This window comes from Pungitius pungitius, chromosome 9 (genome assembly GCF_949316345.1).
Source record: "Pungitius pungitius chromosome 9, fPunPun2.1, whole genome shotgun sequence".
Taxonomy (NCBI): Eukaryota; Metazoa; Chordata; class Actinopteri; order Perciformes; family Gasterosteidae; genus Pungitius; species Pungitius pungitius.
Window position 1 is genome coordinate 16,052,313 of NC_084908.1, and position 15,521 is coordinate 16,067,833.

The 15,521-nt window shown below is 44.9% G+C and overlaps 1 protein-coding gene across 2 annotated transcripts; it reads left to right on the forward strand.

Annotated features, from left to right (window-relative positions):
• Positions 1-1,758: 1,758 nt before the first annotated feature.
• Positions 1,759-12,892, forward strand: si:ch211-194g2.4 (nephronectin). Of its 2 annotated transcripts, XM_062564743.1 has the most exons (8): positions 1,759-2,357; positions 5,159-5,242; positions 8,624-8,742; positions 9,692-9,784; positions 9,908-10,030; positions 10,341-10,460; positions 11,610-11,744; positions 12,255-12,892. In XM_062564743.1, exons 3-8 carry the CDS (start codon positions 8,733-8,735, stop codon positions 12,464-12,466), a joined length of 693 nt encoding a protein of 230 aa, XP_062420727.1. In that variant the 5' UTR covers positions 1,759-2,357; positions 5,159-5,242; positions 8,624-8,732; the 3' UTR covers positions 12,467-12,892. The 2 variants fall into 2 exon arrangements, with proteins under 2 accessions (XP_062420727.1, XP_062420728.1); XM_062564744.1 differs by lacking the exon at positions 10,341-10,460.
• The last annotated feature ends 2,629 nt before the right edge of the window (positions 12,893-15,521 follow it).

The window sequence follows — 15,521 nt, forward strand, 5'->3', positions numbered from 1 at the left end:
CACACACACACACACGCATGACACAGTGCCCATACAACACATTTAAAGTAATGCAATACTAAGTTGTCTATGCACTATTCAGATCCAATCATAATTGCATAAAGTGGAACTGTCCAAAAGCACTGCGAAGTCCAGCGAATATCTGAATCTGTGGTATGAATCATTACTTTTCATTTGGAATAGTTTTCCTTTTCCTTCCCAAAAAGGGCTCTTGTCTATCTTTCCCAAACATTGTAACCCAGTACTTTGAATAAACATGAGGAGCCTGTATACCAAATATTTGTCGGACTGGGATGGCTGGAAGTGCATGCTATAATATTGTATACATGAGTGAAAGAGTCAGCCCGAGCTAAACTTATAGGGTAACAGGAGGAGACAGGAAAAAAAACAATAGCCCTGTGATTAAAAAGAGACACGTCATTTGTTTTCTGCTCATCCCGACCAAAGTGAACAACTTGTTTGCTGCATTCACTTGTGTTTTAATTCTGCAGTGACGTAATGCATCCTGCAGGAGATTCAATAGATATCCAATGGACGCCTTGTTTTGGTATCACGTCATCTTGTGCCTCTAAAGCAGAATAAACAGCGAATTAAAACCGAGAATATCTCAAACTATTCAAATATCATGGCTGCAGACTGTAAGAGTTACCGAAACACATGTGGCTAGTTGATGCCTGCCGGCCACGTGATCCAGTTAGCACCACGAAGAACGTCTTCCATACAGTACGTCTTCCCATAGTTTCCCCTTGGCAAATTAACTTGGAGAGCACAGTCGTAGTATTGCGTCGCAAAATCTTTTTAGAGCTTTACCCTGAGCTGAGAGCTGAGCTGAGCTCACGTTTTGGGCGGCAGTATTGTAGCGCCGTCTCTTTCCCTGCAGTCCTATCCAGGGGTGTAGCTCTGTTTGTGTAAGAGAGGACAGCATTGAGTGAATATTTAGGTGCCCCTGTGACTGGGAGGTTTATGTGTCCAAACGGCTGTGTGCCCGTGGAGGTATAAAACAAAACAGTGCAGGTACAGAGTGGTGACTAATGCAGTGGAAAAAAAACATATGCACACATGCACGAGTCGGTGTGTAATGCGCGTTTTAATGACCTAATTGCTTAATAGAATCAACGTTTTAGAAACATGTTATATGGTGTAAATCACTTTTGGAGGAAAAAGTCCTTTTCAATAAATATAAAATCCCACCGCCGTCTTTTACGGTATTTTCTTTAACTACCTTTTCCCCCCCAAATGCTCCCTGAAGGCTCAAACAACATGATTTTCCAGATACCACCCATGTGCACCCGTGACACCTTTCTGGCGACGTCCGCTGATCCTCGCCAACCAATTGTCACATCCCTTCGAGTCTGGCCAGACTCCCGCCGCGGCGTGAGCAACTGTTTCCACCGTGATCTAACTGTTGCCGCCTCGCCTCGCCACCCACACAACATCAGGGTCGAATGCATTGCAATGGCGCTCGTTTGGCTGAGCTCGATGTCAGCGCGTTGACGCGCAAAGTCATGACGTCCTCGCAGGCCGCTGTGCGTTGACGTCTGCGTTTGTCCAAATTGCCGCTGGTCTCCCGTGATTTTGAGTTATACATCGTGACGTCCAGGGTTCCCTGCATATTGATTTATGTGAGAATATTGGATACGTGCTGTGTAAACACGTGTTTCCGTGAGTCCGTACCTGCAAGTGTGCATGCGTGCGCATGTCACAGTCGCACCCCTAATTGCGTAGTGTGTCCTGTGACCTCATGTGTTTGCGCTCGGCTGACTCGTTGAGTGCTACCCGCCGAAAACGCACCACCGGCGAGGGCTGAAACCTCATATTCCTCGGCCCCCCGATGGCTTACTAATGAAGACACGCTCTCCAACCGGCCTGCTGCTGCCTTTTCCTCCCGCCTGACTTAACTCCCGGCTTATCACATGACAAAACAAACCTCACTCGACGACCACCGTGGAGGGAGGTTTGGGTGGTTTTGCGAGGCTGTTGTTTTTCGTTTCCTTCACTGAATCTCCACCCTCTCACATTTCACACCTCTTTCAATCCATCCCGGTATCTCGGTAATTCACACCTATTTCCTCTTTTTCTTTGTGACTCTTGTATTCCGTCTACTTGTTAATCACTGCATCACCCTTCCATCCGTTTCCCATCTTTCCTTCCTTCTCTTCTCCTGTTTACTCTCTCTCTCTCTCTCTCTCTCTCTTTCTGCACCTGGATTCAGAGCTTGTTTACCCTCCCGGACCACAGCACTGACTCGCATCCATGAAATGATGCAATTGAGGTTCCAACTGGGGCTCAATCTGTCATGTTAACACATGCTGAACCCCCACAGAGGGCCGAGAGCAGCTCTGAGTGCTTGGAGACAGGTAAGACTGGCGGGGGTGGAACGGAGTGGAGGGTTGGGGGTTAAAAAATGAGGCGAGTTTGATGTGCTGTGCTGCAGAAACCATGACTAATGATACCACACGGCCCTGAGAGGAAAGGAATCTAAAGAGAAAACATCAGCTGTGTGAGTGTGTGTGTGTGTGTGTGTGTGCTTCACAATCCAAACCAGTCTGTTCCTATTTATTACCCTTTTTATTTATTATGTAAATCTAGCATTTTGTCAGGGGAAGCAAACGCGATGAAGGTTTAAATAAAATGAAAGACTTTGATTCGATTCATTGGACACAAATGAAAAAGCTGAAACGTGCAGATACGAGAGCATTGTCAGTGGAGGACTCCATCGTTTTACAGGTGCAGACACATTTCACAGCAATAGTCTGGACATTTTTGTAATAATCTGAGTTTGACAAGGAATCCCTGACTCCTCCTGACACAACTTAGTTGATGGTCCAATCAAGAAGATTCTTTAAAGACAGCATAGGTGAAAAGAACCTATTTTAAACTCTGACAGAAACAAAGGTAACTGAAAAGTGTTCGATAGATAGATAGATAGATAGATAGATAGATAGATAGATAGATAGATAGATAGATAGATAGATAGATAGATAGATAGATAGATAGATAGATAGATAGATAGATAGATAGATAGATAGATAGACCAGTATGAGTGAGAGAACACGCATGACTTTGTATATGTCGTACGTTTCTTTGTATCCGAACGTGCGTCATGCTGTCAAAGACAACACATCGCTCTTTGTCTGCTGAGACCCTCTGCAGGGTTGGCTAAACAACTGATGGAATGGACCACCTAAGTATAAGTTTCCACGTCGAGGTATCCACCTCAAAGCTAAGCAAGAACATTTTCCGAAACACATTAACAAGAGTTATGCAAATGCTTTACGGCAGCGCTCGTGTGGTTGTATTGTTGCATTAATCTGTATACACTGGGGCTCATGTTGGCGCGGCCTTTTGTTTGCCTCCACTCTTAATCTGCGGGGCTCATCTCGAGCTTACAACAACCCGAGTCAACAGATGGACATCCGCCGCGGCCCCACCGACTCCTTACAGCAGGGGGGCCGACACCGGGATGTCATTAGTCATTGGACAGTGTGGATCGACCGAGGCGACCGAGCGCGTAAGCCAAAAGTGTCCACGGATCACCTGATCATTTACAAAAAATAAATGACCCCCCCGGTGACAGCTGTTCCTCGGGGCGTACTGGCTCTTCTGAGGTGTCACTAAGCACGGGGCGGGAGACAGTTAGCTTAGCTTAGCTTAGCTTAGAGAAAGGCAACTGGAAGGCAGCCAGCGTGGCTCTTTCCAAAATGATTCCCAACAACTGACTTTTAATTTAATTTGTTAGTAAGAGCGACAATTTGTGCTTTGTTTATAGTTTTATAATGCCCTGACGTTGTTGCTAGCGCCACAATGACGTTAACATCTCTGTTTTTCCTGCCTTGAAATTTGGTTCAGACATTTATGTTGTCCTCAGGGTATTTGTAATGGAGCTCAAGCATCAATTCAGTCAGGAAGACAGTTCTTTTGCATGCTTAGGCCTGTAGTTTATTTCTCATATCCTGCACTCACTCCTCTCACGCATGTGCACTCATAATTTCCTGCTGTCATTGTCTGAGCTGCTCTCAATGCTGATGTCACGTGTTTCCATCAGCTGGTCCCATCTATCCAATAGCACAGTGACACATCGACATTGCTGACCTGACATATTGCTGCTCTCTTTTTTTGATAAGACGCCCCCCCCCCCCCCCTCCATCACCTCCACAGCTTCATCACCCAGTGTATACCGGTGTCTGGGAGGATTTATTTGGGCAGACTCCCCTCGGTTATAAATCACACTGTAGTCTAAGCAACTAACTTTTATGATGTCTAAGCTATAACTAAAACTACCGGCATCAGCCTCAGTTGTGCTTTGTGTTTAGCAGCAAACATGATTATGCTAATTTGCGCAAAGTTATTATAATAAACATTATATCCGCTAAATATCAAAATGCTAACGTTGTTATTACGACTACAGCCTCACACAGTTTGGAGCATCTCTATGCTAAGATCTGGGTTTATGTGCAAACTGCACACGAGAAACTGCCAATGAACAAACTCTATAACTAATAATTGCATTTTTCTTTATACCCTCAAGTAATTAAGCTTTTAAATCATTCAAAGTCTTCTTTCATCTTGTGCCAATGATCAACAGTTACTGTGAAACAAAAAAGGCTTCGTAAACAAGAAAGCCGTATTGTTTATGGCTGTGCTATAACAACATTTTTCAACAGGGCCTCAGTCAAACCTACCCAATCGCACAAAATGCACCACCCCATAACTCCAGGTCCTACGTCAGAGTCCGCTCCACTGATCTACTGTCACATAAATAAATCTAGTTAGTGTTATTGCAGAAATGGAGGATTACAGAGTAAACATGGCCTTCTACGCTGAAAAATATTGAACTGAATAAGAAATATTGCTCATTCCTCCTTAGAAAATATTGCCCATTCATTCTCATCAGTGCCACATAAGGTAAAAACACATACGGTGAATCATTTTCTTTGGCAATGCTCTGGTGTGCTGCCTTTTCTTTGCCAAAACCCTAATCCTTGTTTGGTACATAGACTGCCTGTGTTGGTGGTGTGTGTGTGTGTGTGTGTGTGTGTGTGTGTGTGTGTGTGTGTGTGTGTGTGTGTGTGTGTGTGTGTGTGTGTGTGCATCCTAATCTCTCCAAAGCTCTGTGTCTAATGGCTGCACTGCCTCTCTGTACACTGTGTGCCTCCAGTTTGACTGAAGCTCAACATGCGCGGGCAAAGTGGTGGCAGGAAGAGCTCCTTGCACAAGGAACGAAGGCCCACTGTCACACAGGGTGAGTTGTGGAAATGTTTCTGTGTGGCTGCAGATGCTGTGACTTTGAAATGGAAATCAAAATGTATTTATAAAATATAAAATACATGTTCCTTTTGGAAAAACGTACCGGATGTAAAGTACCGTGTCACCACTGTACTGTACTGTACTGTAAGTGAGCTCCAGTCCTGTGTTTCTGAGTGGTGGGGTTACATTCTTTACTCATTTCTGTGGTTTTTAAAGCTCAAATATGGGTCAATCATCAGGTTCTGTGGTTTTCAGAAAACAGGGAAAAATGCATTTATCACAATCAACAATGAAAACGGGTATTTAAATTGGATATTCATTATAATAACAGAGGTTAAAATTGATATAATAATGACACTAAAACCACAGTAATTGTGTAAGTTAAAATGCACACATGATAGTCACAAAATGATGGAAGCTACACCGGGAACTCAGCATCATGTTGTTGGACAGTTGGATAAATATGAGATAGACACACGTAGAAACTTGAATTATGCCGTTATATATGCCTTGTGTAACTTCAAGGCGATGGTGGTCTTTTCATTCCTTTGGACACGAGAAAATACATGTGAATTGTCAGGAAATCCCCCCCCTCCCCCCCGCATGTCACTATTACATATGGAAAAGTGCTATTTAATAAGAACCGAAGGGCTGTCTTTATGGACCTTGGTGACTGACCACCAACGTTGTTCCAGGAAAACTTATTTTCACATCAGGCGACTCACTCCAACCTCATCATTTCTGACGGATACGTTATATTTTTTAGCAGGTGGGGGTGGGGGAAGAGGCTTTACAAGAACGACATCGGATCTCTTTGCGGGGGCATCCCTTTTCAATTTGAGGAAATCAAAGACCACCAATGTGTTTACACCTCTGATGTGGTCCAAAAAAAACGGGGGGGGGGGGATGAATCTGCAGATTTGGCGCAGAAGCACAGTTGAAATGTTGATCCGCCCCCACAGACGGAGGCCTTCGGGTCACCTCCTGCACTTGCCACACACTGCGCCACCACCGACAACGTTCATCGTTCTGTTTTACTGCTGACGGGCCACTTTCCCCCCCCTTTTTTTCTCTCCCCCCCCCCACCTCGCTCCTTTCCCTTTGGGGCAGGCCCGGATTGGGTTTAATTGTATCGTTCATGACAGATACAGATTGAGGTTTGGCGCTAATTCAAGGCAGACCGTGCAGAGGCATTTTATGGTTCCTTTCCACCTCACTTGCTGATGTGCGGTGGGGACACGTTTGACAAAAAAACATCCAAGGTGGGGTTTTTTTGGGTGGAGGGCCGTGTGTATGTGTGTAGATTGGGAATGAACTGAGACTACACCAATTTTCCGTCCCCCCCCCCCTTAACCACACCTTCTTTGCTGCCATCCAGCACCTCATTTAAATGACATTCCTCCATGAGTACATGATTGGTTGATGTTTAAAACTCTGTGGTTTTTACAAAAACCACAGTAATGTCATAATTAGTTGAATGGGATTTAAAGGAAACTACCAAATATGTGTCATTTGTTGTTTTATGGTCAGACAAATTGGGGCGTCGATTGAAAACAGTCATTCCGCTGTGAACTGAGAGAACGAGCGGAATAACGTTGGCATCGGTGCAAATAGTTCTAATAATCGGTTAACACGTGACATTTAGAGTTGTTTTACAGCTGATGTTCATTCGTCAGACAGATGTAGTGTTAAGTCCAGGAATGAACACCATCCTTGGGCTTAACACAACTGATTGCACTCTGATCAGTGCTGGTAAATAGCCACGGCTTCAAAGGCTGCCATTTGAGACCATGAAGTCCTTATCTCGGTCTTACTTTCAGTTTGGATGATTTACTAAAAATAACAAAGTGATATCACTTTGACCTTTTTTCAACTCAAAGAAAATCATCATGAATTTTTGGCATATTTTTTCTCTCTTTCCTTGATGTCTTTGTAGTCGTTTGCCTACATCCTTCCACTGTTTTTCCTCTCTGCCTCTCTTTGTCCCCCCCCTCTCTCAGTTTTCGGCCCCACAGGTGATCCGTCTCCCCTGAACCTTGCAATTAGACCATGTGACTCCTCAAACAGACACATTCACACACACACACACACACACACACACACACACACACACACACACACTTCAACATCCTTTGCAACGGAAGACAGCTCTAACATTAGTCACACGTCACAGGAACGAGTGCCCCGTTTTGACTGCGAGAGGGTTTTTCGGAGGATAGATGTAGTTAATATGAACATAAAAAAGTAACATTAGATTCTGTGGTTAGAAGAAAATGATTGTAAAAAAACAAAGGGTCTTTGTGGCGATTCTGCATTTTATTACGCTCTCCGTGGCTCATCATCATAACAGGTAAGAAAGAATTTATGTATTGAAAAAACATGCGCTGTTGAAAAACAAAAGTCATTGTATGACTATATAAAATATCTATTCTTTCAAAGCAACATATTACATTAATCAATTGGTCGAGGGTGTGAGAAGATTTAATAGCAGCTACGACTGAAGCTTGTTTGCTGGTTCTGTAGGCGTTGCAGTTTATTGCGCTTTTGTTTATTACAGCAGATTTTAACGAGGGAAAAAATTGTTACTAGTTACGATTTAAGGACTTTTTCTGGTGAACGATTGGGAATGAGGAAGGTGTTTCATAAGTTGTTACGCTATACAGCTGCAGTAAATGGGTTCAAGTGTGGTCAGAAGATCCGGAAAGCTATAAAATGCATGAGACATTTAGTTGAATGGGATTTGTACTTTGATGGCATTTTTATTCTAAGCTACATTCAGTCTTGACTAGATGTATTTTATTTGCTCATTTTGGTTTAATCCCGATTCTTCGTGTTTTTAGTTAAAAATACGCATCACTTGCATGTACTTTCAGATACCAGCCCCTACGTGCAATGCATCAAAGGAAATACATGCAAAAACTGTTGTGACTGTGAATGTTGTACAAGAACCCAAAGTTATTGTTAGTAATAACTGATTAAAAGCTGAAAATACTGCTAGATTCATTCCTGCTTTGTACTTCCTTTAGGAACTTAATGTCGTCTATCCTTGAATAGTTTCCTTGTACTTTTTGGAATACCATTTGAGGGAACCTTTGGTAAAAAAAAAAAAAATGTCCTGCTTAGCTTCACCCATCACTGCCTGCCACTGTACAAACATACAACTCTTATATCTCCACCCAAGCACATTATGGAGCTTTTACTGGCGCCAGTTGTGTCCCACCTGGCTTTTTGGTTTCACAAACAAACATTTTGACACAGGAGGCTGTGTCACCATCTTCCAGGGCTTGCAGTGTATTCGGGTTCCGTGCTGAAGTTAAAGCCCCGAAGGCTTGACGGCGCTTAATTATCTGATGACCTTTCGTCGCCGCCTCCACAGGTCAGCGGAGGATGCGCTGGAGCGCTCCGCCGGGGGTCACCCGCCGCCAGGACTCTGCAGCTACGGTCAGACCACTTCCTGCTGTTTGGGATGGAGGAATGTTAACGGCATGTGTCAGCGTAAGTCATTCTGCGATGAGGTGACAGCGCTAGAGCAATGACACATTGCTCACAGTTCGCGGGGTATCACTTCATCAGCAAAACAACAAACACTAGGAAACCCGTGGGAGGAAGTTCTGATTCTTGCATTTTGGGTTATTTTCTTTGCATTTAATCCTCCTTCATCTGTACTAACAAATACTCCTTTTTACTCATTTTTTTCAGTTAATACTGCCTTCATTTGACAGCCACAGTTTCTCGTTGCTTTGCATATTAAGATTTGACATGCACAAAAAGTAATTTGTTTACTAGTGAAGTCACCATATTAATTTATAAAATTATACAGGTCACTAGCATGGAAACCTCATAACTCCTTCAAGCTTCCTAAGTCACACTCTTGAGGTTGTTTTGTTTAAAAAAAATGTTTTTGCACTGAATGCATTACGGCAAAATAACTCCTAACGTTTAAATCACATGAATGATCAGATGTTTCTGCTGTCTTCGACATTCCCAAAATGCATTGATTTTTGTCTTTGACCCAGTATGAAACATGACCAATACCAGGTGAAATATTGTATGGGGGAAAAGCAAAACATCCCCCATTGAAACGAGACCAATGTTTGCTTGTTGATCAGTCAAGGGAACTTTTCTTTGTTCCAGTTGGCGACCTCTACTCATGTTTACTGGCAGAGTACAGCCATGCGTGGACCTACACAAGCAACGTCTGAGTAATCTGCGTAGCCGAGTTTATTTGCTCCAAAGCCATTGATGGAAACTGATTGAATTCACGTCTCTTTTTTTCACATGAACCTTTTTTTTTTTTTTACATCCTTTACAATGTGGCATTTTACAGTTTTAATTCATACATCGATGCAGTGCACGTTGCCATAGTTATGGCCTTATCAAACCCCAGGGTACAGACGTTTCTGATGTTCACATGACTCGCTTGGCGGTTTGTCATCTTCCTCAGCGGTGTGCGAGAGGTCGTGCGTGAAGGGAAAATGTGTGGGGCCGGACAAGTGTTCATGCTCCACGGGGTATGCGGGACCTCGGTGTGACGAAGGTAGAGTGTAATGCAGAACACCACTGTCAGTCTCACGTTTCTTACATCTTAACCCGTTTCCCCCTGCGTGATTTTCTGCAAGGGTTTCTTTCTGCTGCTCACATGAGGTTTCATTGACTCCAGATGTGAACGAGTGTGGTTTCGTGGAGAGACCATGTTCCCACCGCTGCATGAACACACACGGCAGCTACCGTTGTTACTGTGAACCTGGATACACACTCAGCGCAGACGGATACACCTGCACCAGTGAGTCATTTTCCATTTAACAGAACATTTAAAACTCCAGTATGTTAAAAACCCAAAAGATTAAAAAAAATCTGTTAATTGTGAGGTGGTCTTTAAACGTTACATTTTCTGGTTTCATCACTAGTCCTAGTGTTGCCTGAGCTTGCACTTGTGTGTGTGTGTGTGTGTGTGTGTGTGTGTTTTTTGGTGTGCGGGTATGAGTGTGAGTGTGTGTGTGTGCACGTTTGTGTGTGTTCTCTCTCAGCGGTGATCCAGTGGTCAAAATTTCCCTGAGCGTCCCTCAGCCAGTGTTCGCCTGTCTGTCTTCCAGGAGAGGCCGCATGTTCCTCCCTGCGCTGCCAGTTTGGGTGCCAGATGGAGATGGGGGGGGCGGTGCGCTGTCTGTGTCCCCCCGGCCTCCACCTGGCCGCTGACAGCAAGAGCTGTGAAGGTAAAGCTCCTTCAGAACACCCCCCCCCCCCTCCTCGCCCCCGCTCTTCCCCCTCGGCTCATCTCTACAACATGCCTCCCTTGTTGATGATCAGTGTTTTTTGTGGGTCGTGTTGGCTTCATATATCTGTATATATCAATGTATTATCAATCGGCAACTGAACATATTTGCAGTATTTTCTCTCAGCAGACGGTGGATACTAAAAAAGAATTAAAAAGAGTGAATATAGGACTGACATTAATTGAAAAACAGTGTAAAATATATTAACTTTTTTAGTATAGGTACATTTTTTTAAATTTTAAAGGATGTTAATATTCTAGTGCCTGACCAAATTTAATAGAGCTCTCTCTAAATATTTTTCTGCAATACCAAATAGTATGTATTCTTCTCTACTAACTTACCAGTGACCCCCTCCCCATCCCCCCACCCGTTCCCCCGCCAATAGTGAAGAGCCTTTAATTACCTGGAAAAACATACCCTGGACTGCGTTCCTCGGTGTCCAGCCGCTTTAGGACTGAAGCCCCGGCTCGATAACTCACCTCCTGTCTTGTAATGAAGCAACCCTTCATCAGCCTCCCCCACGTCTGTCTCAACATTTTCACACTGTGGGAGAGCGTTTTGGTGAGAAACATTAAAACGTCCGGGACGGGGATCAACCACAGCTCCTGCTTCCGATGCCTCCAATGCGCACGTGATCAAGTGTGAGAGAGACGCACCTTGTGCATGGAGTGGTACGGTTTGTGTTTTTACGGGGTGTTTGCAGTAGTATTTTAGGTTTTCAGGCACCAGGTATGTTCAGTAGCTGAGCGCCTCAATAACACATCTTCAAGTCAATCACAACAGACAAGAGATATTTAAAGGGAACCTTTTTTTGTCATTATTAGTGAACATATTTGTAAAAGAAGCCAACAATTGTACCATTCTGGTCTGAAAGGTGCAATGTCCTGGTCTAAAGACTAGAGTCTTTAGACCAGGACATTGCACCTTTCAACTCTTCACTACAAAGGGTGGTTGCAAGGTTCAGGTACTCATTTGGCTTTTTTTTGAAGATAATTATTGTTTTGAGCAAAGACCTAGAAGCATCCAGGCAGCGTCGTGTGGACAAGAAGGCCCCAAAAATGTGTTCTGTTGACCGCGTGTGTTTTGCAGACGACGACGAGTGCCGGCGAGGCGCCGGCGTGTGCCGGCCGCGGCGGACCTGCAGGAACACGTTCGGCAGCTTCGTCTGCGTGTGCCGCGGCGGCTTCGTGATGGGGACGCTCAACGGCGCCGCGCGATGTCGAGGTAGGGGGTCTGCGATCGCTGCCGAAGAGTGTTCACCTTGACACCCAGCAGCTCCACGTAGTCTTTTTCCAGGGTCACACCAAAAATAAGCCGAGGGCTTGTAAAAAAAACCTTGACCTTTGGGCCGTCGTGCGTGAAGCTCCATTCGAAACTGTTTTGCGTTTTGCAAAATTAGGTGAGCGATTGCCCCCCCCGCGCGACTCCACGTGTCCCCCCCTTCGCCTGTGTTGATTGGCAGCGGGAGGAATCGTGTTTGGACGTGCTTCGGAGGCCGTGTTTAGTGGATGAGCACTCGTAGCTCACCCACTCGGGCCGTGGGCTGTTTGTTTTTGTTGTCATCCATGTGATGAGCATTGCGAGATTATCTATAACCCTTTACTCTCTCTCTCTCTCTCTCTCTCTCTCTCTCTCTCCACGCTGATCCGACTCGACCCGGCGCAGGAAGCAATAATGACATGGAATAATAATGAAATAGCTGACGAGCATTTTGTTCTCCTTTCCGCTCCGCAGACGAGGACGAATGTTTAATCGGGTCCCACCGCTGCAGCCGCCACGCTCAGTGCGTCAACACAGACGGTTCCCACACCTGTCGGTGCTCGGAGGGTTACTACGGCAACGGGCGCGCCTGCAGGCCCGCCAGAGCCTCGCGGTCCAGGGCTCGCATGTACTTCGACTACAAGCTCTCCAAGAGGACCAAGCCCAGAAGACCTTCATCCAGATAAAACCACTGGCTACAACCCACACGGCTCAGACCCGGAAGGGGCACGCGACAGTACATCGTTACCGAGGGGGTGTTCAGGTTAATCAACGGACGATAGGACATTTTTAAACTCACCACATGTTGTTTAGTGATGAAAAAACCTTTTCCTTTTGGGGCTGTCGGTTGTCTTCCCCCTTTCGGCAAGGCAACAACCTGGAATGCTCCCACTGGGTACTTTGCTAGTGTGAGTTTCAGCCCAAATGGACCGTGATGCTAGGAGGGCTTTCACCAGTGTCGCCCCTGTTGTTGCACGTTGGACCTACTTTGTTACACAAAATGCTGCGACGGGAGTTTATTAAATTGGTTTCAAATTACATTTTCTTCATAGAAAAAAGTGTTTTGTGAGACTTCATCAGAATTTGTTAATAAAAGGCTGACCTCTGGTGGATAGATAATGGAAGATATATCTGTTCATTTTATACTAAATACAAATGAATCTTGGTGAAATCCACCAAGATTGTGTATCCACCACATAATGTCTGTAATAGTAATAGTGTATAGTCTAATAATAGTAATGCCTGTAATGATGATATTTTTCGGAATGGGAAATACAAAATATTACAAATTATAGCATTATAGCTATTTAAAAAATGTACTCTATAACACTAAAGGATTTTAAGAAAATTTCAAATCCAAAGTCAATGATGGTCGATGATGACATTTTGTAAATCGGTAGTAGACCTCATTTAACGTACAAATGCAGGCCATACTGGGAATAGAAAAGCAGAGACCAAGTTAACAGTCCATTTAGCGACAGATGTTTTTCGTACCTTGCTGTATATCTTCTGCCCTCTTCTCCTGTTATGCCACAGGGAAAGTTTTCAGACTTACTAAGTCACACGCAGGGCAGACTACCACACAGCAAGAGAGCATAGACAGGTCAGACCAACCAAATACCAGGAATCTCTGTCTGTCAGCAGCTGCCTGGAGACCTCCTCCCGCCTTGAGAGAGAGCGCAAGGATGGAAATTGAAGTTTGTTTTTTAATGTTTTTTGTTTTTTTTCCTCAGGTCAATTTTGACGTTTCCGTGCGAACGATTAACACCGTGACCCCCCCGGGAGAGGCGGAATTGGAGATAATAACTGTAATGATAGCGGATGATGGTAGGGGGCACTATGTGTCGTGTCGGGCAGGGGGGGGGGGGAGCCGTAGAGCGCTGAGAGAGTCGTGCTTGCAGTGAGAACAAGCAGCTGCTGCCTGCTGAAGGGCCCTGCCACTGACCCTATTCATTGCAACAGCAGGTGTCACGTCAAGTCCCCGCCTCAGCCCGCCGCACACACGCATTCACACATGTGCCCCGAACACATACACCCGAAATGCGAAATCCTCGTGCACTTTTACACACACACACACACACACACACACAGATGAGAAAGAGTGTTTGTGTGTGTGTGTCTTTGTGAGTGAGAAGGGACCTGGAACTACTTACAAAGAACAAAGAGGGAAATCAAGAAAAAATGCAGCCTCTTCGAATAAATCTCACCACAATGCTGAGAAAAATCCCCAACCTCACCCCCAGAAACGCAAGAAAAACCTTGTTTCTCTCTTTGAAAGCAGTCAAAAGTGTCCTACAAAAGCAGAAATAGAAAACATTTTAGATAAAAGGATCCAGGCCCCTCACTGAAAAGGACCTCACACCAAGTTGTGTGTAATTCCAACCAGAACCTGGTTTATTTACCAAAAAATAATAAGATTTAATGCCAGAGCACTTAGGCGACAAATAAAGGACAGCGAGTGGTGGGCACCCTGGAACGGGCGAGGGAGTAAAAGGGGGACAATGTCGGGTGTGGAAATGTTCCCCTTTTCTTGTTGTTTTCTGCTTCTCTGTTTACACCACACACAAGACTTTGAGTAGAGGAGCGGATTGGCCTCCTGCTAAATAAAAAAAATAAAAAAATAAAACAATAAACGTGTCAGAGGAATTTGGACATCTGCGGTGACACAAGCTCTCACGCCGAGGCCACGGCAATTTCACGAATCAAAGGCGCTGCTGCCTTCGGGCTCCCCCCCCCACGGGCATAGAGCAAAATCAACATTTATCCTGAGAAAGTGAGCAATGACGCTGACAAGTGCATAGAGCCAATGACAATACGATAGCGGAGATGCTAGGAAGCAACCGCGCCACCCACGTTGCTGAAAAGGCCGCGCTTTCAAACACCCCCCCCCACCCCCGCGCTGAAGTGCAAAACCACTAAAACCCTTGTCCTGCCCATACTGTCCCTGTCCTGTTCAGCCGGGTTAGAAATAAGAAGTTTCTTTTCTCACCGTTGGAAGAAGCTTTTCCACAGTTAATTCTGGCATTATGTTCCCGATTGGACCCACATCTACGACACACACACACACACACACACACACACACACACACACACACACACACACACACACACGGCGGAGGAGCACAGTGCAGTGTTTCCATGAATGAATTAACATTATAAATGCTGACCATTCCCACTCAGGGGGGGGGGGAGTGAGCCAAAGCTTGAACCCTTGTCACGGAGCCATTTTCTCTTGCTTGCCTTTGCCTACAAAAAAAAAAAAAATCTGCAGTGGAGTAAGAGAGAGAGAGAGTGTGACAACTCACTGCCTCCAGCAATTCTCCAAGATGTCTTTTATTGAATTTGACTAAAAAGAGCCAAACTAAATAAAGCTGAGCCTATTGGTTCAGTTGCCAAATCGTTCCCCGTATTCATGACTCCGCGCCAAAAAGAAATGAACCGGGTTCATTTGTTTGAGTTTAGAAATTAAAATAGAATCACAGCAGCTTAACGAACCCACCATTCCCAATTTTGCCACGGGGATAATTAAAGCTTTCTGTTGTCGAAATGGCAGCTCTGTCCTCCCAGTCACTTTTAAATCACGTTATGTGGAGCAAATACATGTGAGTCACTCTCTTTCTGTGTGACCGGGGATGAGAGAAAAGCTTGTGTGCCGCCGCGATTCCCTGTGATTCTCGTCCTTACTAATACACTCCCGATGGATGTTTGGCTCTGCGGTGGGTAGAGTGTGTGAGCCCGATG